The sequence below is a fragment of the Pinus tabuliformis genome, chromosome 9 (assembly GCF_031772625.1).
Source record: "Pinus tabuliformis cultivar Carrire ecotype Pingquan chromosome 9, CPIR1, whole genome shotgun sequence".
Lineage (NCBI taxonomy): Eukaryota > Viridiplantae > Streptophyta > Pinopsida > Pinales > Pinaceae > Pinus > Pinus tabuliformis.
This window is the reverse complement of record NC_142307.1, coordinates 1630169560-1630196643: the sequence shown is the minus strand read 5'-3', so window position 1 is coordinate 1630196643 and position 27084 is coordinate 1630169560. Positions and strand designations below refer to the sequence as shown.

The 27084-nt window shown below is 37.8% G+C and overlaps 1 protein-coding gene across 1 annotated transcript; it reads left to right on the top strand.

The window, feature by feature from the left end:
• Positions 1–21760: 21760 nt before the first annotated feature.
• LOC149155077 (dirigent protein 11-like) lies at positions 21761–22565 on the top strand. The gene has a single exon (XM_089440602.1). The coding sequence runs from the start codon at positions 21825–21827 to the stop codon at positions 22356–22358; it is 534 nt and encodes a 177-aa protein (XP_089296728.1). The 5' UTR covers positions 21761–21824; the 3' UTR covers positions 22359–22565.
• The last annotated feature ends 4519 nt before the right edge of the window (positions 22566–27084 follow it).

Below are 27084 nucleotides of genomic sequence, written 5' to 3'. Positions count from 1 at the left end.
CTGAGACACTCCCTCAGAAAATTGTGCAATTCTGGAAGGGAACCAACCTTCCCTCGAAAAATTACAGAAATAAGTTTGACAGCCTTTTGGGCTCTAGAATTGCATAGAATATTAAGGCAGTCCTCCTTCAGAAAACTGCGCAATCTGACCTGGCACTGTGCCTCAACCCAGAAATTGCGCAATTCTGGGAGGTAGTGACCAGCTCAGACTAGAAATTACACAATGCATAATAGACAACCATCTCTGCTCAGCCCAAGAACTATGCAAATTTTCATCCCAGGCTTGTAGACAGATGCATGTACTTTCACGGTTGACCGATTCCCTCCAGGACTGAGCAAAACTGATTTGCATGCATGGGTTTCTTTCTCGAAATAGAAAATGGTAACATGCAAAGGAATCCCTATATTTTAGGGATCTATTTTCAGCGACTGAAATTTACATGCAAAGATCATTTTAGAAACCTCCCGCCTAGTCTCACTTTTTCCTAGATTTGTGGCATGTGCATCATAACCTCAATCTTATCAAAACTTATGAACCAGACACTACATAGCTCATTCATAACATTGATCTTATAGCTCTGACATACCACGTCACATCCAGGAGTCTTCAACACTTTCAACTTAGTTGCTTCAGGGTAAGTCTGCTTCTCATGTCTTGTGCTGCGTTTCTGTCGATTTTTGTGTTTCGGTTTGTGTAAGTGTTGTCTTCTTGATTTCAATGAGTGCTTGCTATCATTTTAATGTATGTTAGCTTGTAGAAGCACCGTTTCAGTTTTCATTTGCATCTCACTGTTGTCACATGCATGACACTGTTTTTGCACTGACGGTCACCATTGCGGCGACCCACTTCACACACATGCATGTTTTCCCATTTTTTGAATCCTGCACTTAATGTTTACATGCATGATCATTCAATCTTTTTTACACTCAGTTTCACCATGCATTCAGAATTCTCATGTTTTCAGTGGCTCGTCAGCGGGTCTAGGCTGCCTTAGCCTAGACCTTGCCTTGACCGGCTAGCATTATGCATTTATGGAAGTTAAAACTCTACCTTCCCTCCATAAATCGTGCAAGTATGGCCCATTATTGATGTGTAGGCTTGCATTGCGCAATTCTGGGAGGCAGTGCCTTGCTAGCCCTAAAAACTGCATAATGCATTTTGCTGGTTTGCTTCTCACTACTGACTAAAATTGCGCATCTCACAATTTCAGTCCTCAGTAGGCTAGGCTAGATTGTGCATTACATAGCTCCAGAAGTCAGTCAGCCTCCTAGCAGCCTGAACTGTGCCTTGTGCAGTTTTGGGAGTCAGTCCCCAGCCTCCCGGTGAAAATTGCGCAATATTCACAAACAGTCACACGGGTATGTTGCATGTCAATCCTCTAGTTTGTTTTGGTTTTCCACTGAGAGATTTCTTGCCATGAGTGTTGATATGTCTCCAGGTACCACAGGTGTTTGTCTTCTTCTCAACAGCACAGGTACAATGGCTTCTAGGAGAGCAAAGTCAAAGACAACGTTGAGAGCACAACTGGGGATGCAGTCGATCAAGTGTCGATGAACATGCCTATTTATAAAGACATCAAGTTGTCCATAGATAAGGATATCAAGATGAAATGGTAACAACATCATAGCGAGCAACACCATCATCAGCAATAGAAGGTAGCAAACCTGCGTGCGAGAAATGCAAGGGGAAGGTTGTTGACACCTCAGAGGTAAAGCAAAGTTGCAAGTTCAAGCAGACTCACTTGTGATCAAAACAGCTTTGGAGATTGAGGCTATGAGGTGACAGTGCGATAGGAGGATCACATGAAGAGAGAGAGAAATGGAGAAGGAGTTATAGGTACTAAAAGTGGCAACTCAAGGAAGAACGGGACCTACACAGATGAGAGAAGGAGTTACAGTGGGAACAGGTATAACAAGAGGTGCAACATGCACAGACTGATGAAACTACACCCATACAGGTTATAGACCTGACCCAACAGCTGGCACGGAGCAGATAGGGTGAGCAGTCCCGTAGATCACATGAAAGGGTGTTCAGGAGCATGGATGTCATTATGCGTACACATGGGATCCCACGCATTGGCACAATCACCGAGGCGAAGACAAGAACCAAGTCTGACTTGAGCTAAGCATGTATTTTGACAATTTGATGTGCATAGTCACCAACACACACTTGAATATCAGCGCAGACACTATGCATCAGTATGTTGTTGTTCTAGATACACTCAAGATGTGATGTGCATTTTAATTAGATGAGTTGGATAGAGGATCCATATCAGTGTACAGAAATGCAACGAGGGCAAGAGTTCGCTTTCAGCGAGGTGTCACCATTGAGCACGCGGACACCATCACAGACAACCAAGATTGGCGTCAGTTCACCACCATCGATCATCGCAAGGATGTCGAATAGTTTGTCTTCCCACAACTATCCGAGTCTTAGTGATGTCTTGCATGGTTTTCTCAAGCCTATTTTGTCTCACATGGGTACATGTGTAGATTGTATGTAACATCTTGTAAAGTGAAAGTCCAAGTGTTGATAGTTGAATGTAACAGTCATGTAGTAGTTTAAGAGTCATGAGGGTAGGTGAAGAGTAACAAGGGGAATTTCAAGGGTCACCTCACCCTTTTCTATTTATAGAACCTCATAACTCATTGGAAGGGATTTTGGGCAACCAAGCTTCTGATAGGAGTATCTTACAAAAAGCTTGGAGTGTATTGTAATGAGCCTTGACTTCTCCATAGTGCAGAGCTAATACATATCTTTGCAGGAGTAGGCGGTAGTGACTGTAACATTCCATTATCAGGACTAGTGGTTGGTCATGGTTGTACTGTATGATTGGAACTTTCACTTCTTAATATAACAGAGCCAATACATTTCATGCATATGTTGTTATTGTATTTTAGTTATCTTGGTTACTCTAATGATATATGTATATGTTTGATTATGCATGTATGTATAGACTCTTTCTGTATATGTGTGTATGAATCTTACTGAGATGTGTTGTTGGTTTAATAATCAATTTGGATTGTTGGTTCACCTGCCTTCCAGTTTGTGATGCATCTATGATCATGTGTTCCTTTCCAAGCCACGTGTTTCCACAAGTTTCCAAGGGGTGCACTTACCCAACTTTCCATGTGTTAGAAACGTTCATGCACCTTCCTTGGCTTATTGTGCATGTCACACCCTTGACACCAACAAGGATATCATACTTACCTCTATGCGCAACCGTGGTCAAGGTGATAGACTATGGCCCACTGCTGGGACTCTTACACCAAATAGTCTGAGGTCGAGTTGGGACTTCTTACCAGGGAGATTCCTTCACATGTTGGTGGGTCCAGCACCGTCAAAACTTCCGGAAGCTAAAATTTTCCTCTCTTTCCAATTATTTTCATTTGGATGCACTCACTCACATACATGCTCCAAGTCAACACAATGCATCAATAAAATTACACTTCACTCGATGATAGGTGCTCTTAACTTCCTTACAGAAAAAACATGTCTAAGGAACATTTCCTCCACACTTTAACTTGGACATCGATAGTTGATATCTTGTAACATACTTCGACAATGGATACTTTTTCTCTTGAGCATGTTATCTTGCTACAATAATGTTTTTTTAGAAATTGAGGCTCCACTTGTAGCCCCACTTCCTGAAAATTATGATGATACTGAAGGAGGCGGGGAAATCATCATTAGGGCAATCCTCCCTTTCCATTGACCTTTTCCAACCACCCTTGTTGATTGACCAATGATTTTTTATGAAATGAGGAAGAAAATGGATTGTTGTAGAAACAACCTAGATCCATCTTAACTTTGGGACTACCAAGTGCAGAGAGGGATCAAATCAATTTTCACTATAACAACAATTTTCATATCAAGAGATTTGATCCCTTTTAGTGCTTGGTAGATCCATATTTAATATGGATCTAGGCTGGTTTAATTTCCCCATTTAAATAGACTACATTCCACATGAATATTATGCATCAATACCATGGGTTCTCAATACCATGGGCCATTTATATTTTTATAGCCTTATTTTTAATCCATTGCTCTTATTTTTATTTTTTTATTTTATTCTGACAAAGTTAAAATTGTTACATTACATTACATTAATATTTTTATTTAATTTAATTTTTATGTATTTCAACTTACTCAAAATGTTAAACATTACATCACAACATCTCTACCATATAGGTTGGAGATCACCTCTCGATGCAAACATCTCTCATATATTGGGCTAGAGAGTGATTGTGAGGACAAAAATGATTAAAGACTGGTGGACAAACCCACTTTCCCAACACTTGGAATCCTTCCAATGTTGCACTAAAGCTATTAATTACAATACAAAACCATTCAATGCTCCAACCTAGTGAGTGAAATGAGGGAAAGAAGAGAGGCAAGTTGCCTTTATTAGACCTACAAGATGCTTTTTCCTATGACATGGGCGAGATACAAGTTTTCGTGTCCAACACATGTCTTCACCAATCTACGTCAAACACATGGGATTCATGACATGGGGACCCTAGGGAATGTCATGTGACTTAACGGTATATACATACCTATTGTCAGGCATTTCACATGTAGACTTGTTCTTAGGTTGAACCGTATTACATATCATTTACCCCCTTGCATAAACATTAACTCCATAAATATCTCGTTTTATGTCATATCATAATACCCCTCTTCAGAAAGCTTACTTCTAAAAGTCTTTCAATTGAGGCTTCTACTTGTGATGAAACCAAGTAACAAGAATTACTTACATTCTTGTTCTCTTACTATTGGCATTGATCCATCTCCTTTTCAGTGGTAATTTTTAATAATTTCTTATTGCCTAATTTTTTTACTTTAATTCAAAGCATTGTTGTTGTAATTTCTCCAATTTGTTATATTTGTTGGTTTTTCATAATATGTTGTCAAGTAATGGTTATTTTATGCCCTATTTCATAAATTTCGTTGATTATTCCATCTTCTTCCTTGGTAATGTTGATATGAATCTTTTGTTATTTCATGCCAAATTCCATGGCAATGAGGTTGTCATTATGGTTGCCTCTTTGATGGTTTTATTTCATTATGTCCACCCATATCATCAATCTTATTTTCAAAGAAAATGGCATTCTCTACCCTATTTGCTTGACCTTTAATTACAATAGTCGTTGAGATAAAGCCATCATATTTGACACATACATCCTCAAGTTGGAGCTCAACTTCTTCAAGTACCTTCTACTGGCCTTCTTGAATATTGTCTCTCATCTCCTTGTGAAGATACACTGTGATGTCATTCATCAAATTGTTGTCTTTCTTCAATTCTAGATTGCATTTCTCAATTTACCTCATCAGTATTTAGGACTTTTTCGACCTCATCACAAACTTTCTCTTCAACTCTTTTGATAGTATTCTCTTCAACTACTCCAGTAGTTTGCTCATCCTTACTTTTTTATTTGAACACTTATAGTTGCTTTCTCATATTCTTAACATCATTAAGAAGGTCTTCATTATTCTTACACAACCTTTTGATTTCTTCATCTTCCTTTCTCAATTCTTCCCTAGACTCATCTTTTCCCACTGTCCTTTGCTAATATTTTCTTTTTTCAATTTCTAAACCTCCTCAATAAATGCTTGATTAAAGAAACAAACCTCCTTAACCATTTCTTTTAGTTCTTCATTATCCTTATTTAATTTCAAATTTTAATTATTTTCATTCACACTATCTGGAATTATACCAATCACTGCCATTTTTGAGTCCTTGATCCATCTACTAGAGATTCTTTTTCAGTCTTTTCCCAAGTGGATTCTAGTATGGTGTCCCTATCAGGCTTCATTGAGATTCCACCATTCTCAAGCTTCAGGAAAAAATAAATAAATAAAAAATAAAATAAAATAAAATAAATAAATAAGTAAAAAAAATAAAAAACACCCTAAAATAAGAGTAATGCTAAAAAATTTGGTTTCAATCTTGAACCATTCCACTCCATATTCATTTCCAAAACAATTTAGCATTAGCAATTGTTTCTTTCCATAAAAAAGCAAGGTTTAGTCAAAAACCTCAACTTCCAAATCCCAAAACCTTTAATATTTATCCAAATTAATCCAAAAAAATTATAAATAAAATCTCCTTTTTTCCCTCTTACTAGAAAGTTTGAATCACCTAATCAAACAAAGTTATGCAAATCTTAAGTTAAGTTAGCTTTTGAAACCTTGTTTTAATGACAACTCTACAAGTTGACCTTGTAACTGATATACCTCTATAATTATTATTCCATCAAGTCCAGAATTTTGACATATAATAGCCTAGTATGCCTTATCTATAGTGCCATAGGTCTTAATATATTATAATGTGCGAAGAAAAAGTTATGAGGACTCGGCCAAAATTTACTATTATTAACACCTTTCAAGAGAACAAACTTGTAAAATATGTCATGCATCCAATTTCTAAGCTATAGGTTTGCAATTTGTAGTCAAGACAACCTAATATATCTTATTTTTATGCCATGAGGCACTCAATTTTGATCTCACTAGCTTTAGATATGATTGTTTCATCGAAAACCCTTGTTTGAACCTAGTATGAAAACTATATAGAAATCTAAACTTGTACAAACCATAACTCCAAAACTGTATGGAACTAGATTATAGAATTTGGGCCAAAGGTATTTTGATTATACTCTCCTGATATGTTCCACTGAATTTTAATATCATAAGAGTCATTGTAGAGGAATTGGTAATATGACTTGTTCAAAGAAGCATAATTGAGAATCGTTCACTCTAATACCAAATGTTATGTTATGAAATGCTTAAGATAACATAGTAAACCAAAGTAACCATGTTGTATAACAAATTTGAAAGTGGAGAATAACTCCTCGAGATATAATAAATATTGGTTACATAATAAATTATTACAAAATATAACCTCCTGCTAATAACCCAAGTACATCCATATAACCAATCATATGTTCATGCTCTAATAATTACTATATCAATTGTTATATATACATCTTCTCACTCACTACATAATGCACATATGAACCCCATATTAGGTTGACCATTATTACATATACAATTGCCCCATTACATATGTACTCAACTCAATATATACCCCCTTAGGGTCACATCCACTAGTCTCTTCATAAGTGCTATCAAGCACATTGTCTGTTGAAAATAATACTGAGACGGGGGGTGAATCAGTATTGTCTAATTCTTTTAATAAATCTTCCTTATTTGTTCTTTGAATTATTTTTGCATGTCAGTACCATAAAATAATGAGCATGAACAAAGAAAAACAGATAGTCACACCAAAGAACACAAGATGTAAGGTGGAAACCCAATGTGGGTGAAAACCACCTGCTGCAATATGTCTCTATCTTCTTTTAAATTAGAAACTTCTTTTACAAAGGTTTTGTACTGGTGCAGTCCTTTACCAGTACGCAGGCTGCAACCTGCAGAGAGCTACAACTCTCTCTCTCTCGTTTTCCAGTCTCTCCTGGAAGGGAGCTACAACCCCCTACTTCTTTTCATAAAGCATCAAATGATCATCAAGTACATAAAAGTTACAGTCCACTACAGTTATCAGATCAGCAATAACAGAACTAACCCAGAACACCTTATCAACAGAAAAATTCAATCAACAGAACATCTTAAGACAGATACGCAGTTTTCCCTTCTGTGGCCTGCGTCGCTACGCAGTTCACCTTCTGCTTTCCTGCGTATACCCGCAGAGATCCTTCTGCCGCACTGCGTGCCCACGCACTGTTCCTTCAACCGCACTGCGTACTATTACTGCAGGTACGCACCCAGAGACATTATCGCGCCGCGTACTGTTACTGCAGGTACGCACCCAGAAATACTATCGCGCCGCGTACTTTTACTATGCATACGCACCTGAACCTTAGTCGCTCTGCGTACCCACGCAACTCTCCTTCTTCTGCTCTGCGTACCCACGCAGGTCTCCTGTTTTTGCTCTGCGTACCCACGCAAATCTCCTGCTTCTGCTCTGCGTACCCACGCAGCTCTTCTGTTAAACACCTGCGTACTTCTGATTAGGGCCGAATAGGCAGTCCACCAGAGTGGCACAGTTGCTCAGATCTGATCATGCGCTCGAGAGATCACCCTTCACAGATTCGCCTTCAACTTCCTTTTCATATAGATCAAGCTTTTAAGACCATAACCCAATATTTCAGATCTAAAGATATTCAATTGCCAAAGATACTTAGCCAAGTGATCTCATTTGCTTTATATAGGCAAGCTCCTCCTAAAATCATGGAACAATACCACGAGCCAGAACCGTAATAACACAAATACCGTCGGCTAATTACCAAGAGTAAAACATAAGAAACCCCACGTGTGCTTTTCTCTGCCTTGAAATGTGTGCGCTGGGGGTACGCACCTCCTGAACGGCTGGCCTGCGTATCTGGACGCGGTCCCTGCATGGTGTACCTGCGGGTACGCACCTTCTGAACTGATTTCCTGCATACTTCTTAATTTTCAACATATTGAGAGCCTTGCCACGAGAGTTTCCATCAAGTACAACATCTGTAACATATAGCCATACCAGAAACATAATTCCAACAATCTCCCCCTTTGGACTTGATGGCAACCTCACAATCTTCAGCTTCATTCTCCCCCTTTGACATCAAGGGCAAAGGGGTATGCTCCCCCTAAGAACATGCTCCCCCTGAATATGAACCAGATCTGCAACAAAGAACCATAATCCACCATGAAAGAGATAGAGACATATTGCAGCTACTTCCAAGATCTCCTTCTGAACATCCTCCATAATGCCAACAATGCATTATATGCTCCCCCTGAACCTGTGCCATCAATCTTCAACCAATCAGCCACCCAGCACATGTACGCATATACCATGCGTACAACCATCAATCAGAAGAGTTTCAACAATAAGATGATGCATCAACAACCCCCAGCTTTTGCCTGAGGTATTCAAAAGTGTCCCTGGGCAATGGTTTGGTGAGAATATCAGCAACTTGTTCCTTAGAAGGAACATACTCCAATTTGACCTTCTGTTCAAGCACTTGTTCCCGGAGAAAATGATACTTGATTGGTATGTGCTTGGTTTTTGAATGCATAACAGGATTCTTTGAGATGCTGATTGCACTTGTGTTATCACATAAGATGGGGATTGGTGGTGTACAAGTGATTTGAAAATCCTGCAAAGTCTGCATCATCCAAAGGAGTTGGGTGCAACAAGATGCAGCAGCAACATATTCCGCTTCAGCTGTAGACAAGGCAATTGAACTCTGTTTCTTGCTGAACCAAGATACCAATCTGGAACCCATAAAGAACGCACCACCACTTGTGCTTTTCCTGTCATCCACGCTTCCGGCCCAATCTGCATCTGTATAAGCATGAAGTGTAAGATCTGTATCTCTAGGATACCATAAGCCATAATTTTGAGTCCCTTGAAGATATTTGAAAATTCTCTTCACTGCTTGAAGATGAGTCTCCTTCGGATTTGCCTGAAATCTTCCAACTATTCCAACTGCATGCATGATGTCTGGTCGGGTACCTGTCAAATAAAGTAAACTTCCAATCATAGATCTGTAGGTTGGTTGATGTACTGCTGCAGATTCATCATTTGCACTGAGGCTACATGCTGTGACCATGGGAGTACATACTGGTTTTGCATCTTCCATATCATATTTCTTCAAAATCTGTTTGAGATACTTGGTTTGAGATAAAAAGATTCCTCCTTCTTTTTGTTGAATTTGCAAACCAAGGAAATATGTCAGTTCTCCTAGCAAGGACATTTCAAATTCTTTCTGCATGACCAAGGCAAAGTTTTGACTCATAGCTTCTTCATTGCTCCCAAAAATAATGTCATCTACATACACAACAAGTATTAGCAATTTGTCATTTTCAACTTTTATATAAAGATTGCTATCTGCCGATCCTTTTGAAAAACCTTGTTGATGAAGATATTTGTCCAAACGGTAGTACCAAGCCCTTGGAGCTTGTTTGAGACCATAGAGAGCCTTTTTCAATCTGCATACAAGATTTGGATCATTTCCAAGAATGAACCCATCTGGTTGTTCAATGTACACTTCTTCTTCCAAGTCTCCATTCAGAAAGGCTGATTTCACGTCCATTTGAAATACTTTGAAGTTTTGAAAACTTGAGAGAGCAAGGAACATTCGGATGGCCTCAAGTCTTGCAACAGGAGCAAAGGTTTCTTCAAAGTCTATTCCTTCTTGCTGCGCATACCCTTTACAAACAAGTCTGGCTTTGTTTCTAATTACTTCTCCATTTTCATTCAATTTGTTTTTGAAGACCCATTTTGTCCCGATAACATTCTTATCTTTTGGTCTAGGAACCAGCTCCCAAGTGTTGTTCTTTTCGATCTGCTCAAGTTCTTCATCCATTGCTTTCACCCAACATTCATCTTTGCATGCCTCTTTCACATTTTGTGGTTCAGTAGAGGAGAGTAATGCCAAATAGCTTGAAGCTTCTGCAACTGTTCTTCTTGTTTGTACACCTGCTTCTTTCTGCCCCATAATCTGAGATTCTGGATGGTTCTTCTGAACATATCTGGATGGAGTCTTTTCTTCTATTCTTGTTTGCTCCTCTGGTTCTTCTTGAGGTTCTTCTTGAGGTTCTTCTTCTTCATTATTCTGTCGTTGGGGGTAGCCTTCATCTTCTTCGATGTCTTCATGATGTACTTGCCTAGGAATGTATCCCTTCTCATCAACCACTACATCAATGCTGTCAACAATTCTGCCAAGTCTTTTATTGTAGCATTTGTATGCTTTGCTATGTGGAGAGTAACCAAGAAGAATGCCTTCATCTGCTCTAGGTTCAAGTTTGCCAAGCTGCTCATCAGTATTCTTGATATAGCATTTGCTCCCAAAGATTTTGAAGTGCTTTACTGAAGGAGTCCTACCACTCCAGAGCTCATGAGGAGTTTGAGTGCTGTTCACCCGGACATTTGTTTTGTTGAGAATAACAACTGCAGCATGTGCAGCTTCACCCCAGAAAGTTGCGGGAGTTCCTGACTCATCAAGCATAGCACGAGCCATTTGTTGGACTGTTCTGTTCATTCTTTCCACAACTCCATTTTGCTGAGGAGTTCTTGCTGTAGAGAATTCTCTTCTTATCCCATGTTCTTCACAGAAATCGAAAAATTCATTTGAAGTAAATTCCCCACCTCTGTCGGATCTAAGGCACTTAATTTTGTGACCTGATTCATTTTCAACCAAGGCTTTGAAGGATTTGAATTTTTCGAATGCTTCATCTTTGTGCTTCATAAGTCCTAACCAGACAAACCTGGAGAAATCGTCAATGAATAATATCAAGTATTCTTCTCCTCAAGGTGTTCTTTTCCTGAAAGGACCGCATGTATCTGTATGTACTAGCTCAAGAGGCATGCTAGCTGATCCTTCTTTCTCTGGAAAGTTAGTTCTGGTTTGTTTTCCAAACTGACATGATTTGCATATGGTGTTGTCAGGAATTTTGATATCTGGAAGATCGCGAACTGCCTGATATTTGCATGCTTTCCTTATTTGTGAAAAGCTTAGATGTCCCAACCTCCGATGCCATAGCCAGTGCTCATCATCCTTGCTCAGATAGCATTGTTGTTGTCCTTCTTCAAATATGTACAGATTATTTGGAGTTCTTTTGCCTTTGATCACTGTTTTACCTGTATCAAGATCACGAACAAGACATCCATTCGATCTGAATATAACCTCGGTTCTTTGATCACACATCTGGCTGACACTTAGAAGATTATGCTTCAATCCATCAACATACAAAACATTTCCAGCCTTGACCTTTTCTTTTAACTGAGCAATGCCTTTTCCTTTTATAGTTGCAGGAGTATCATTTCCAAAAGAGACTTTCTTTCCCTTTTCTAGAGTAGAATAAGACTCAAGTTTTTCTTTATCACCTATCATATGCATCGAACATCCACTGTCTACCATAGATTTTCCTGTCCCTCTGCATAAAATGCTATCCCACATCTTTCTGTTTGAGGTTCCTTTATTCTCCATGTTTTGGTGCTTGAGGCTTGTTCCTTTTTCTGCTGAAACCTGCTCCTGCATTCAGAGTCTTCATGACCAAAGTTATTGCAAATAGAACATTCAACTTCATTTTCAAGAACCAAAAAGTTTTTATAGGTCCTTTTTGTAATCCCCGTCATACTTCTTTGTTTTTGAGCTTCCCTAGTCATGATCGTTTTATATGCAACACATTGAGCTGCTTTGTGACCAAAGTTATGGCAAGAAAAGCATTGTCCATTGAAGAAACTTCTGCGGTTATCGAATCTACCAGCCAATTGATTGTAATTTCTATTGTCATCTATTCTTGAACCAAATTGAGAAGATTTTACCTGTGGCTGGTTGTAGCTTTTGTTTGCCCTTAAGATGGATTGCCCCTGATAGTTTCTGTTTGTAATTCGTCCCTGCTTTACCTGATGATCTTCATTGTGCTTTTGCTCATTTCTTCTTGCTGCATCAAGATAACTTTTTGAGGTGGATGCTTGAGAAGTTTCTCCATTATAGCCCAGACCTGTCTTGTTTAGTGGAGACCGCTGCACATTGATAATCTCATCCAAAGTTTCAGATCCTTTGACAAACTTGAGATTAATAGCTTTTGTTTTCTCAATCTCTTTTCTAAGACCAACAATTTCACCTTCTAATTTTTCAAGATGTTTTTCTTTTTCATCAATTTGAAATTGTAGAGTATCAATGATCATGTTCTTTTCTTCTATACATCTCTTGAGTCTAGTAATTTCATCATAAAGGTTATCCACATCTATAGCATCCATATAATCATCATCTTCAAATGCCATTAACAACTTATATTCATTACCTTGTTCATCTTCATCACTGTTTGATAGACCATCACTATCTTCATGAGTGTAGTAGCTTTTCTTATTTGCATTCTGTTTCTTGTTCCATCTAGCAGGTTCCTTTCCTTTATCCTTATAAGGACATTTTGCAGCATAATGACCTACTCTTCCACAAGCAAAGCATTTAAAAGGTAACTTACCTCTGAACCTTCTAGAACCCCTTTGAAGATTTCTGACAAAATTTGATTCTTCTTCCTCTTCTTCTGGGACATGGCTTGCTTCATAATAATCTCCTTTGCCTGATGCCTTGAAAGCAGCTTCTCTTCTGTCTGATGGACCTCCCTTTCTCATTTCATAAGCAGTTAGAATTCCATGTAGCTGAGACATAGTAAGAATTCGAAGATTTTCCTTTTCTTCTATTGCAGATACTTTAGATTCAAACTTGGGGGACAATGATCTTAGGACCTTTTCAACCACAATAGCCTCTTTTATTTCTTCACCCAAATTCTTCATACAATTAACAACCTCATCTACCCGAAGAAAATAGTTAGCCACACTTTCATCATTATACATTTTGAGGGTCTCATACTGAATTCTGAGAGTTTGAAGTTTAGCACGCTTTACCTGTTCGTCTCCTTCATAGCTCGTGACAATTTTGTCCCATATCTCTTTTGCGGATTTATAGTGCATTACCTTCATGAATTCTGATTGAGATATACATCCTAATAGAGTACTGACTGCTTTCGCATTTGTTTCATACTTCTTTTTCTCAGCTGCATCTGTAGGAGTAGCTGAAGGAAAAGCATAGCTTGTTTCTACGATGTCCCAAACTTCTGTACCAAGAGATTGAAGATACGCAGTAACTCTTACCTTCCAATAATTCAAGTTTGTCCCATCAAAAACCGGTGGCCTGATAGATGCTTCTCTCTCGTAGTTGCTCATGATGAACGATCTACCTTCAAGCGATCAAGCTTCTCTGAAGGACCTGCTCTGATACCAATTGTTGAAAATAATACTGAGAGGGGGGGTGAATCGGTATTATCTAATTCTTTTAATAAATCTTCCTTATTTGTTCTTTGAATTATTTTTGCATGTCAGTACCATAAAATAATGATCATGAACAAAGAAAAACAGATAGTCACACCAAAGAACACAAGATGTAAGGTGGAAACCCAATGTGGGTGAAAACCACCTGCTGCAATATGTCTCTATCTTCTTTCAAATTAGAAACTTCTTTTACAAAGGTTTTGTACTGGTGCAGTCCTTTACCAGTACGCAGGCTGCAACCTGCAGAGAGCTAGAACTCTCTCTCTCTCGTTTTCCAGTCTCTCATGGAAGGGAGCTACAACCCCCTACTTCTTTTCATAAAGCATCAAATGATCATCAAGTACATAAAAGTTACAGCCCACTACAGTTATCAGATCAGCAATAACAGAACTAACCCATAACACCTTATCAACAGAAAAATTCAATCAACAGAACATCTTAAGAGAGATACGCAGTTTTCCCTTCTGTGGCCTGCGTCGCTACGTAGTTCACCTTCTGCTTTCCTGTGTATACCCGCAGAGATCATTCTGCCGCACTGCGTGCCCACGCACTGTTCCTTGAACCGCACTGCGTACTATTACTGCAGGTACGCAACCAAAGACATTATCGCGCCGTGTACTGTTACTGCAGGTACGCACCCAGAAATACTATCGCGCTGCGTACTTTTACTATGCGTACGCACCTGAACCTTAGTCGCTCTGCGTACCCACGCAACTCTCCTTCTTCTGCTCTGCGTACCCACGCAGGTCTCCTGTTTTTGCTCTGCGTACCCACGCAAATCAACTGCTTTTGCTCTGCGTACCCACGCAGCTCTTCTGTTAAACACCTGCGTACTTCTGATTAGGGCCGAATAGGCAGTCCACCAGAGTGGCACAGTTGCTCAGATCTGATCATGCGCTCGAGAGATCACCCTTCACAGATTCGCCTTCAACTTCCTTTTCATATAGATCAAGCTTTTAAGACCATAACCCAATATTTCAGATCTAAAGATATTCAATTGCCAAAGATACTTAGCCAAGTGATCTCATTTGCTTTATATAGGCAAGCTCCTCCTAAAATCATGGAACAATACCACGAGCCAGAACCGTAGTAACACAAATACCGTCGGCTAAATACCAAGAGTAAAACATAAGAAACCCCATGTGTGCTTTTCTCTGCCTTGAAATGTGTGCACTGGGGGTACGGACCTCCTGAACGGCTGGCTTGCGTATCTGGACGCGGTCCCTGCATGGTGTACCTGCGGGTACGCACCTTCTGAACTGATTTCCTGCGTACTTCTTAATTTTCAACATATTGAGAGCCTTGCCACGGGAGTTGCCATCAAGTACAACATCTGTAACATATAGCCATACCAGAAACATAATGCCAACATTGTCACCATTAAAACAACTAATATGTCCCCTATGAAATCAAAGGGTTAAAGAAAGGCCCCAACCATTAAGGGAAAGATGTGGCAAAGGCACATGTGAAGGCGGAGTACACTACAATACAATGGGCATGATGCAAATATTGGTTTGATAAGAAGAACTCAAGGAATAATAAGATAAGGGACATTTTTTCCCTAGAAAAAAGAAGCCAAATGCTTACATGACTATCTTTAGAGGAAGACAACTAAAAATTGCCTCTGCTTTGACCTCCCTGCAATTTTTTGTTAAATGCACTTTTATCCCACAAAATCCTCCATCTAAAGGCCTAGCCTCCCCACTCCTATACTTTAACGACAATTCCTCTTATTCCATCCCCCAGGGCCTACCAAAATTATCTACATTGTTACCCATGGACTACCCTAGGAATGCAATGGCCCTTGGGGATTATGGTGTTGTGAATTCCAACATAGCTTCCACTATTGAAATCAACACTATAGCCATCAAAATAAGAGACTTGGTGAAGCAAGTGGATTATTTGCAGTCCATTTAGTATATTTTATCGTTACTTTGATACTTTTTTCTTTAGAAAAGGGATGCAGTCAAATTCAGATATTTGGGGACTCCATGCTTACTATAAATTTTTTGAATAAAACTCAAGTTTGAAGAAATATCATTCTAATGCCTATTTTGGAGTAAATCATGCAAATTATAGACACTTTTTCACTCTTTACATCGCACGATATCTATTCAAAATAGTAGCAAGAAAGGGTTCCTTCCTTAATTCAAGGAGCCACAATGGGTTTCTCCTTAGAATGCTTGAGTTCCTTATAAGTTAGGATGAATTCTTATAATTTAGGATTTGTTCCTAAATGTTAGGATGAGTTATGAGGCAGTTAACTAATGATATGAAGTGGAAGATCGAGTTTATTGTCTTCTAGTGTGAGTTAATTTGGTAAAAGGACAAGTGACTAATTCTCAAGTTCTAGAATTAAGATGAGACAAGTTGCATGAGTTAGTTCAACTCAATTAACTCAATCAATCATAAAATCAATTTTCTAAAATATAATTTTCCAGATTTATCCATTTGAATTGTTTTAAAAGGAGGAAAAAGGGCACATTTGTATTCATTGTCTTATGATCACGAATTTGTGAGACAATACAATAGATCTCACGAGTTTGTGAGAAGGTTGCAAAAGTTTATTTATGGAGCTTATGAGAGAAAGGTGTGCTAAGAGAATATTTTGCACATAAATTTAGGAGGCAAGGATCAGCAATCTTGCAAGGCTTTCAAGCCTCGTTCAAGGCAGGAAAAGAAGGTTTTTTTCATATTGAAAAAAGTTGTATTTGTAAGAAACCCATTGCTCAAATTTCTTCGATAAAATTCTCAAGCAAGAAGAGGGTTTTCGCAGTTGGGTTCCCTAGAAAAGATAGTGTTTTTCTAATATGTGATTGTGATTAATTTATGTTTCTATTCCATTGCACATTTTAGTAGAGAAATTTTTTGTTTATACGAAAATAAATTATATTTAAGATTGTTCATATTACCAAATCAAAAACTTGTGGATTTTCTACATAGTATCAAAGCTCCTGGAACAAATTGAAGGTCATCACAAGTGCATCTCGCACAAGTTGAAGGAGGTTTGAGGCAACCGCAGTCCCTTAGGTGTTGAACTAAAGTGAAGGAGGGAAAATTAAATATGCTATTTTGAGCAACTGAGATTGGGCAGGTGTTGGCTCAGAGTAAGGATGAAAACTAGACGAGTTTTTGTGCTGGTTTGAGGAATCCTTCTCTCCATGAAATAGGTCAGAGAACCTTTACTCTTTAGGAAGGTGACTTAGCTCCTATAACTATGTTGTAGGAAGCTTGTAAGGTTACAAGGGTAGCTGGAACAAGGTTTGTATAGTCACCAAGAGGGGGAGCGGAAGGGAGGTCTGTTGGGAGAGGAACAACAAATTTTAATGACAGTCTTGAGCCAAATTTGGAGGGTTGTAGCAGCTGCTATAGGTAGCCCAACTAGGGTCAAAGTTGCAGTTCTAAGGTGCAACATAGATCTAGTATTATTGAGACAAAAGTTGACATCTCATGTTGGTAATTCTCCTTCCAAGTTTTGTGTTGATGCTAATGTGGTAATTTTCTACGTTTGGGACAATTTTTGGGGTAGCTCAAGTACGGGTGTAGGAATATTAGTGGGTGCCTAATTTTGGCCAAAGAGCAAGTCTTGTGGAGGAAAATAAGAGTGATAGAAGTGGCAGATATATTGAAGCCCAAGAATTTGTAGACTTTGAAGGATTAAAGGAGCAGTGAATTTGCAAATCTCCAAGCCCTAAGTAAAACCTCTTGTGAAGGGCTGCAAGATTGTCAATATGCAGGTGTTGGATTGTTATCTAACTAGGTAGGATGACCACAATAGGGTGGAGAGATCAGGATATACTTGATGGCGCCTTGAAATTTGGTGTTTCGAAAGTCTAGATGATATTGTTATTGGACGAGTATGTACTATGGGAGTTTGCTGAGAAAGGTGTTGCAGAACCTAGAGATCCAGACCAATTACGACTGTTCCAAAGCAAAATGGCCAAAGCCAAGAGGATGATCCTTGACAGACTTCGAGATCATATAGTCCCACATGTTGCTGTTAAGGATGCCACAAAGGAAATGTGGGATCTTGTTGTGAAGCTATATCAGGATTGGTCTGAGGATCGTAAAATGACTCTCAAGGAGAAGTTGAGGGTCACCAAGATGCAAAAGTGTGAGAATGTAACTTCCTATCTCACCCGAGTTCAGAACCATTGGGATGAGCTAGCAATTGTAAGAGAGAAACCATATGAAAATGAACTGGTGTGAGTTTCTATAAACGGGTTTACCAAGGAGTGGGCTACCTTCATTCAAGGGATCACTGAAAGATATAAATTTCTAGATTGGGAATGCTTGTGGAGTGATCTCACTTAGGAGGAGCTCTGACACAGTATTTTCGAGAGCAATAGTGGCAAGGGGTCAAAGGATGAGAAGTGAGAGGAGAATCTTACTCTTGCAGGTAAGGCCAAGGGAAATAAGGGTAAAGGAGAGGTCGAGTCTAGCAAGAAAAGAAAACTGAAGGATCTATGTAATATAAAGTGCATCCATTGCCATGAGTTTGGGCACTATGCTTTTAAGCATCCTAATCAGAAGAAGGAGTCTAGTAAGGATAAATTTGTTGCACCACTGGAAGTAGATGAATTTTTTGCCCAGTTCGAGAAATATTTCTCTTTGATTTCTTGCATGGAAAGCTCAAGAGATAGAAGTATATAGTATATTGATTCAAGAGCATCTTTCCACATGACTGGGAACAAAATATATTTCAGCCACCTGAAGGAGAAGGACATGCAGTTTCAGATCGAGCTAGGAAATAATGACATGTATGCAACTACAAGAATTGGTATTGTCAGTTTTTAGAGGGTTTCAAGTAATCCTCTTCATCTCAAAGATGTTCTCTATGTTCCAGTATTGAGGTAGAATCTTATTTTAGTGGCTACCCTAGAGGACAAGGGATATGATATCATCTTTAGCATTTGTAAGGCATACCTCCAACACTTAGCTTCTAGATGTAAGAAACATATAGGTGTGAGGGTGAAGAATATCTATAAGTTGTAGATAGAGACAGATGCATCCTTGAGAAGAAAGGCAGGGAGTTCTCAAAGTGGAGAAGTGATGGTTGAGCGAGAGAAGGATAAAACTCTTAAGATGGAGCCTCAGCCAATATTTCAGTTTAGGTCTATGCTAGTTAGTAGTTGGGCTGACCAAAAAGATGATGACTAGCATAGCTCTAGGCAAGTGGAGGTAGGCACTCAATCAGACACTTCTAGCATAGGGAGAGTTCGAGCTAAGTGGGCAGAGAATTTGGTTAAGGGAGATCAAAATAATGTTGAATCTCTTAGGATCAAGAAGCAAACACAAAGGTACACAGGGTACATGACACTTACGACTAAAGTTGTTGACTCACATAGCATGGTGGGAAAGAACAGGTCTTCAAAGAAGGTTTGGTAGAAGAAGCAAGGAATCCTTTTAGCTAAGAGGGGGCAGTTGCAACAACAAAGAACATGGTAGTGTTGAGATAGATCTAGGTGGAAGAGGTTCTTCCAAAAGCACCTTCTTCGCTAAGAGGGAGTGTTGAAAATAGTAGTGATAAATGGTTCCTTGATTTGTGCCTTAATTCAACGAGCCACAAATAGTTTCTCCTTAGCATGTTTGATTTTCTTGTAAGTTAGAATGAATTCTATAAGTTAGGATTGATTCCTAAAAGTTAGGATGAGTTATGAGGTAGTGAACTAATGAGTTGAAGTGGAAGGCCGAGTTTATTGTCTTATAGAGAAAACTAGTTTAGGAAAAGGACAAGTGACTCAATCTCAAGCTCTAGAATTGAGATGACAAAAGTTACATGAGTTAGTTCAACTCAGTTAACTCAATCAATCATAAAATCAATTTTCTAAAATATAATTTGCCAAATTTATCCATTTGAATTGTTTTAAAAGGAGGAACAAAGGGACATTTGTATTCATTGTCTTGTGAGCACGAGTTGGTGAGACAAGACAATAGAGCTCATGGGTTTGTGAGAATGTTGAATAGGTTTATGTGTGGAGCTTATGAGAGAAAGGTGTGCTAAGAGAAGCTTGTGCGCATAAATTTGGGAGGCGAAGATCTACAATGTTGTAAGAGTTTGAAGCTTGGTTCAAGGGAGTAAATCACGCTGTTTTCAGATTGAAACAAATTATATTTGTAACAGATCCATTGCTCAAATTCCTTCAATAAAATTATAAAGCAAGAGAGGGCTTTCCTAGTTGGGTTCCCTACAAAAAATATTGTGTTTCCCTACTATGTGACTATGATTTATTTTTGTTCTTATTCCGTTGCAAATTTTCGTAGAGAAAACTTGTGTTTATATGAAAATAAATTATATTTCAAATTGTTCATATTAGCAAATCATAATTTCATTGATTTTCTACAATATCTACAGGGAAAGTAATATGACAGTGGACAATCTCTCAAAAGAAGGCCTCAATATGGAATAATGCGTGTGGGGCATTATAGAGAAGAGAGATGGACAGGTCTACCAGTTTTATCATCACCGTTACAAAGACTTCAGCATCTTAAATTTTACTGAGCATCCAACCTCATGTTTTTTATTTTTATTTTCTCTTCACAACTTCTATGGATGGCACTCTTTATGTTTTTCTTTACACTTGTTAGGATAGTTTGAAAGCCTATGAGAGTTAATTCTAAAAGATTTTTTTGACCCTTGTATGATCTTCAACAATAGTGCTTTAAAATTTTGCAAACAACGGCATAGTCATGGAGCTCTCCCTATAAGATCCCTAACAACATAAATTCTAATAAACTTGGCACACTTGAGTGTTCTAATTAAAAATTCATCGAGCAAACATTGAACACAAAGGGATCTAGAAGGAAAATGCAACCACTTATTTAATTAACTACTTCAAATAATACATGCCGGATTGATAACATATAAACCCTTGCGAATGGCATGCAAGGCTGCCCATCAAAAGAGAAATCAAGACACTAAGCACAATCGTGGATCCATGATAGACAAATCATACCCACGGGATTTTGCTGAGCGGGATCAAACTAGAATTGGCCACGCCAAGTTCTCAACCAAACACAATTAGATAGATAGGTTCAGGATGATGAAATGCTTAGCTCCTATTCCCTTTTATAGGCTTGATGGAATCTCTAGAAACTTTTATTTTATTGATTTCCCTAGAAAAATGAAGGCAAATACCATGGGAGGATACCATGGGCACATTCCGTCCACTTTGACCATATCTAAAAAAGGAATATTACACTGCAAAAACATGATCCCTCACAAATACATAGTTATTGGTCTTCTTTGGTTCATGAATACACACCCCATCTGTATCTAAAGAATGTAATTCCAGTCATATTCATGATTGAAATTAAGGTTTTTTTTTTTTACCTGCCAGTCAAAAAAAATATATTTTTACTTGGATAGTTTCTTAAGCACCATACCTGCAAGCTCTTAAGTATGAGGAATTGGATGGAACCTAATAGTATTTTGTTGGAAATTTTGCACATATCCATAAATTTCTGGATATGGATATGGATGCAAAATAAATTATTATTTTTATCTCAAAGTTGTATAGTCCAACCACAGCTTTTTAAATATAAAATCTTACCCACTACTATGAAAACAAGAAGCAAACCATTTATACAAGGTCTAAGAGTTCATATGGAAAGAATCCATACATACAACATCATGTCTTGTAGAAAATGCAGACCTTGATAAATGGTGTTGCATACGACAGCGGATCATACCATGCAACACCATTTATCGTCACAAGCTAAACACAATAGCGACTGTTTGCTACTCATTATTCATAATACCAACCCACTCGTCATCCCAATCACAACCCAGAACTGTGTCGGTGCATATGAAACAAAAGAAGAGCATCTTGACGCGGAGGTCGATATTGCGCGCAGAGATCATCCTGAATTTAGAATCTGGAAATTGTCGTTTATGGTTTCTGCGAGCTATTTAATCATTAGCGATATATTATCTCTTTACACAAATACAGACCGCGCTATTTGTAAGAGCTTCCAGTAGAGTTCGATGGGTTCTGGGGTTTTGTTCCCAGCAATGGCCACGGCCACCCTCATCATCGTCTTAGTGCAGGTTGCTGCGGAGATAAGTGAGAGGAATATGGTTTTCTACATGCACGATAATTTGACGGGAGGCAACGTGACCTCGTTCCCAGTTGCAGGATTGAATGGCTCTTCTTCTGCCCCGGGAAAATTTGGAACCGTAGTAATAATGAGCGACCCTATCACCAAACAGCCACAAGTCACCGACTCTGAGGGCTCCAACTTTCTGGGTCGGGCGCAAGGAAGTTACATTAATACGAATCCCCATACTGGGATGGACTTTTTAATGGTTTTCACGATCACCTTCCAGAATATGGAGTATAACGGCAGCACTCTACAGATTCAAGGAATCGAGGAGTTCGATCGGCCTGAGCGTGAGTATGCCGTGGTGGGAGGAACAGGCCAATTCAGGTTTGCTCGTGGCTATGTAGTTTGTACAACGGAATCCGCTTCTGGCGAGAATGCTGTTCTCCGATTTAACACAACATTTCGTACTGATTAGTTATTATTATACGTTTCATACCTGCTTTATTTCTCTCTTTTATCGCCTCTGTTAGCTCCTTAATAAATGAGGCCCTAGGGCCCAGCGATACTTTGTCTCTATTTCGTTTGGTGTTAGCTTGCGCTGAGAAAATAACATCATTTCCACAGTTCCACTTTGGTGTGCTTCTGGGCTTTAATAAAAACGAGTGTCATTTAAACAGTTCCACTTTGTTATCCTATTGGTCTCTGTATATATATATAATTATAATCCGTAAACAAATAATAGGGTGCACCATGTTGAGTAAGGATTTGAGGAGTCTTTGATTTATTAAGAGTTCGTTTTTTTTGGATTCAAAGAAAACAGGTTAAGAGTTATTTTTTTGGATTCAAAGAAACAGGTTAAAAGTTTAAGAGCTAAAGAAGTTTGGTGAGAGTGAAACACGGCTTTCTTACACACTACACATTGGTCATTCCAAAGAGTATGGTTTTCTTTGAATAATAAAAATGAGCCAGTATAAAATAGCTATTATCATTATTATTTTAACTCATAAATTATGATAAAATTTTCCACTCTTACAAAATAATCTTTTATAATAAAATTTATTATTTTTTATTATTCATGATTTAGTTAATATTTGAAAGTATAAATTTATTCAATTTTATTAATTTAATAGATAAGATTATATTTGTATTTTTAAAAAATATATGTTAAAATTTAAACTAGTAAAATATGTAAACCATTTGAAATTTTAATATCCAAATTATCCATAAATTTTTTATTTTACAAATATGTAATTTGGAAATTAAATTATTAAATTATTATTATTTTTTTAATTTAATTTTTTTTACAATAATAATGATTAATTATAATGGAAATTTCTAATGATAACGATTTTCAAAATTATATATTTTTCAAAATATTTATCATATTATAAATAGTTTTGACTTTTTAACTAACTAAAATAATAATGATACTCAAAAACTTTTTTCAAATTTTTTTAACATACATTTTTTTTTTAATTTAAAATAATCATTTATCTATTCTAAATTCAATAAATTATATCAATTTTAATAAAGAGAAATCATTATCATTATCATTATAAAATATTTACAATAAAAAATAAAAATAAAAAATAAATTTAAATTATAAATTTTTTATTTTAAAATAAAAATAAAACTAATACTTAAATTAAAAAACATATTATTGTTTTTAAAATAAAAAATATTTTATATAGAATTGTTTTTAAAATAAAAAGAACTATAAGAAATATTAAATTTATAAATTTATAAATATGTGACTTTATATGCAAATATCACTTCATACATAATATTTTGATTTTAATGGTAAATTTTGTATGTTATTATTTTTCATTTTTTTTAAATATTTATTTAATTATATGATTTTGTTGTTTTTTTTTTAATTTAGGTTAAAAATAAATATGGGACAAGATGAGAAATGGCTTAATGCAGGTTTGTTATTTTGTATTGATTTCCAAGATTTGAATTTATAATAACTTAACTTTGTAGATCTTTTAGATGTAGATTTAAATGAGACTAACAATTGAGTGGATCGTGATGACACCTCATAAAGATAAGGTCTACAACTCATGGTCACGAGCTTTGTGTATGTCTAGAGATTTAGACTCTAACATTCCCTCACTCAAAAACAAGTTTAAGTAATTGAACTAGTTAACATGGGTGAGATAAGCAAGCATATTGGAAAAAAAGGCTTAATACCTATATGTTATTTTGTATTGATCTCCAAATTAGAATTTATAATATATCAATGCACTTTCTAGATCTTCTCGATCTTGATCTAGACCACGCTGGAAAATAAGTGGACCATGATGACACCTCATAAAGATAATGTCTACAACTCATGATTTCAAACTTTGTTATTTTGTAGGACTAACACTCTAACATTCCCCCCTTACTCACAAGTTTGAAAAATTGAACCAATAGTGTTACCGGGAAAAGTGTCTATGCAGAGCTGCTAATCCCACTAAGGTTGGTAGCTACCTCAGAAACAAACAAAGTAAAACTACTTTCGTTTTCCTTTATGAGAGATAGATCAGAGAAGAATAAAAGAGACCAACCTCTGTCTTACGCTTGGTTCCTTGTTCGATTCCTCTCTCTTCTGATAGTCCTTTGCTACTTGCTTTCTTGTATACCCACCTTCACAGAGTACCTGTAGAATCAAAGCATCATAACATTATACGAGAACATAGATCTATTATCATAAACAATTCAGGATCAGAGGTAAATTGACCATACAAATGCATAAAACATAAATCACACAAGAGTATGGAGGAAAACATGAATAGATTTATTGATAATCAAGAAAGATCCAAGAGAGTTACAACCAATTGTTCTGACCCAGCATCATCCTCTTAGCAAGAAGCCCTTCTTCACCTCATGACAAACTTAGATCACCCAAAACTATGATATTGCATCCAGAAACTAGCAGCACTTCCTTACAGGATACAAAATTCCAGCTTCTGGATCTCTGGGATGAGGGATCCATATATAGATGTTTGCTAGGGAGGTGAGTCAGCTTTTGAGATTTGATCAGTGTCTTCTCTCTGATAGTTCTTAATTCCACTTGGAGATTGATGAGCTCTTACTCATCCTTGGTCGAATTCTGAGAGGCAAGTGTCACAGGAGAAGTTTCTCGAAGATTCCATGCTTCTCCACCTTGCGGATTGACCCTCCCATTTGTCCCTTCTCGCCCATCGCACCCCACAGAAGGGCTTTTTGAAATGCAATGCACCTACTGTGTGTATTCAGGTGAGATGCAACGCACTTTGCCTATGGAGCAGGTGAAATGGTCCAGTTTTGACCAATTCTGAGTAGTTTTTCATGGAGAACGTCTGGGAGAAGATGTAATCAGTTGAACTTGTTCTTTTAGGGGCTAGAACAACATCTTCAGGGACTTAGGAGCCCTTAGTTTATGGACATTTCATGATTGGGGTTGCAGTGCACAAAAATGTCTATAACAGTTGCCCCCTAAAGCATGAGTTCGTTAATTTTTTGATGTCGGGTGAAATGTTTTATCATGAGGATCCGAAGTTCTTTCAAGCTGGAAGGAGACCTGTAATAAGATACAATACAATACATTATCTTCATAATATTTTCATGATCTAGCTGAGGCAGGCATTCCGATGCTCAGCTTTATAAATTCATTTTCATGTACATGAGATAGACAATCGTCTGAGTGTAGACTGATGATTCTGATAGAGCCATCATCCCTTAGATTGGATGATTATCTGTGCAGCAAGGATGTACATTTGATGTCTTTATTTTCCTGAATATATATCGCAGCTCGGATGGATGAAACTAGATTTGGGGTCTTCAATCTCATTCGATCTTCACTCAAAGTACAAGTCGATCCATGTGAGACATGTTCTGGAGTCGAACATGGAAAGACATCGCTCGATTACCATCCAATGATGTAAGCTGTTAACAGGCGCGAGAGGAATCACCGATAATGATGATGACCCTCAAGGTACTACAGTACAATTCACGTGGTGTGAATAAAGGACTTGGCGTCGAACACCACGCAAAATCTTTCGGTCAAAGGCGATTGATGTAAACCTATCGCCGGAAGTGAGAAACTTGCCATTGAGGCATGCAAGCTTCAAAGTACTGAAAGGTTTGTTCCTAGATCGACTTCTTGGAGAATGAGTTGATGTCGACAAGAAGCAATCCGTCATAGGAGGGCCTTAATGAATCCCACATCAATGACACGGAACGGAGCAAATGATTTTAATGGAGGTGAAAACAATCTGGTGATATATGGTTCAGGGTGGCGGTCATGAAAGAATGGAGCGAAAATGTATTATAGTGGGCGAGACATAGGTGAATTCTCTGAGCGACTTCTCTTGAACATCTCCGCGACACTAACATGATGGATTGGTAGCATTAACCCCAAATATGGATGGTGTGATGGAACCATGGTGATTTGACCAGTGAATGGAACAACCCAACCCGACTAGGATGTGGAGTGAAAGTGTCATGTTCAAGAGCGACTTGCTACCAACAAAGTTTCTTCAAGTTTTCTTCCCAATTTTCCCCAGTCATTTCTGACCAGTACCTCTTTATTTTTGTCAAGCTTGAGGAGAATAGCATATGCTTGTTCTATAATTTGCCCTTCGGGCAAACCCATCGCTATGTTTTAATGAGTCTAGCGATAGTGAAACTCGATCTTGTCTGTTATGGACAAGTTTGTCGCTATTAGGTTTTTAACGAGTTTAGCGACAAAGATAACTCCTTTTCAATTTTAGAGAGTCTGAAAAGGAATGTAAAGGAAACTCCAGAAATCCTTTTTTGTCATCTAATCCTTTAAGTTCGAAAAAGTATAAAATAATACAGAAGGGATGAATTTTCGGTACTTTTAACGAGCCGAATAAAACAAGGGCTCGATATTTTTGTGTAATAATCCCTCAAGTCCAAAAAGATTAAAATCTAAAGGAGGGATAGCACTTCCAGTCACTTTAACGAGCTGGAGAGGCCAATGGCTTGGCAATCTTTTCATATTTTATGAGTCAGTTGAAAAGAGCTTAAAGGAGACTTGTTTTTGAGGAACGAGTGATAAATTCGGGTAGCAGCTGATTCCAGGTAAGGTTTGGAATTTTCCAATCACGGCAGTGTTACAAGGATGGCTAACAGGATCACTCTTCTCAGATGTTCCTTGAAAGGGGTAAACAATCAAGTGGAGGTGAATGATCGGCCAATACAGAGTGGAG

Bases quoted from the DNA above. Each gene is read 5' to 3' on its own strand.
- LOC149155077 (XM_089440602.1), top strand. From the start codon at position 21,825: ATGGGTTCTGGGGTTTTGTTCCCAGCAATGGCCACGGCCACCCTCATC.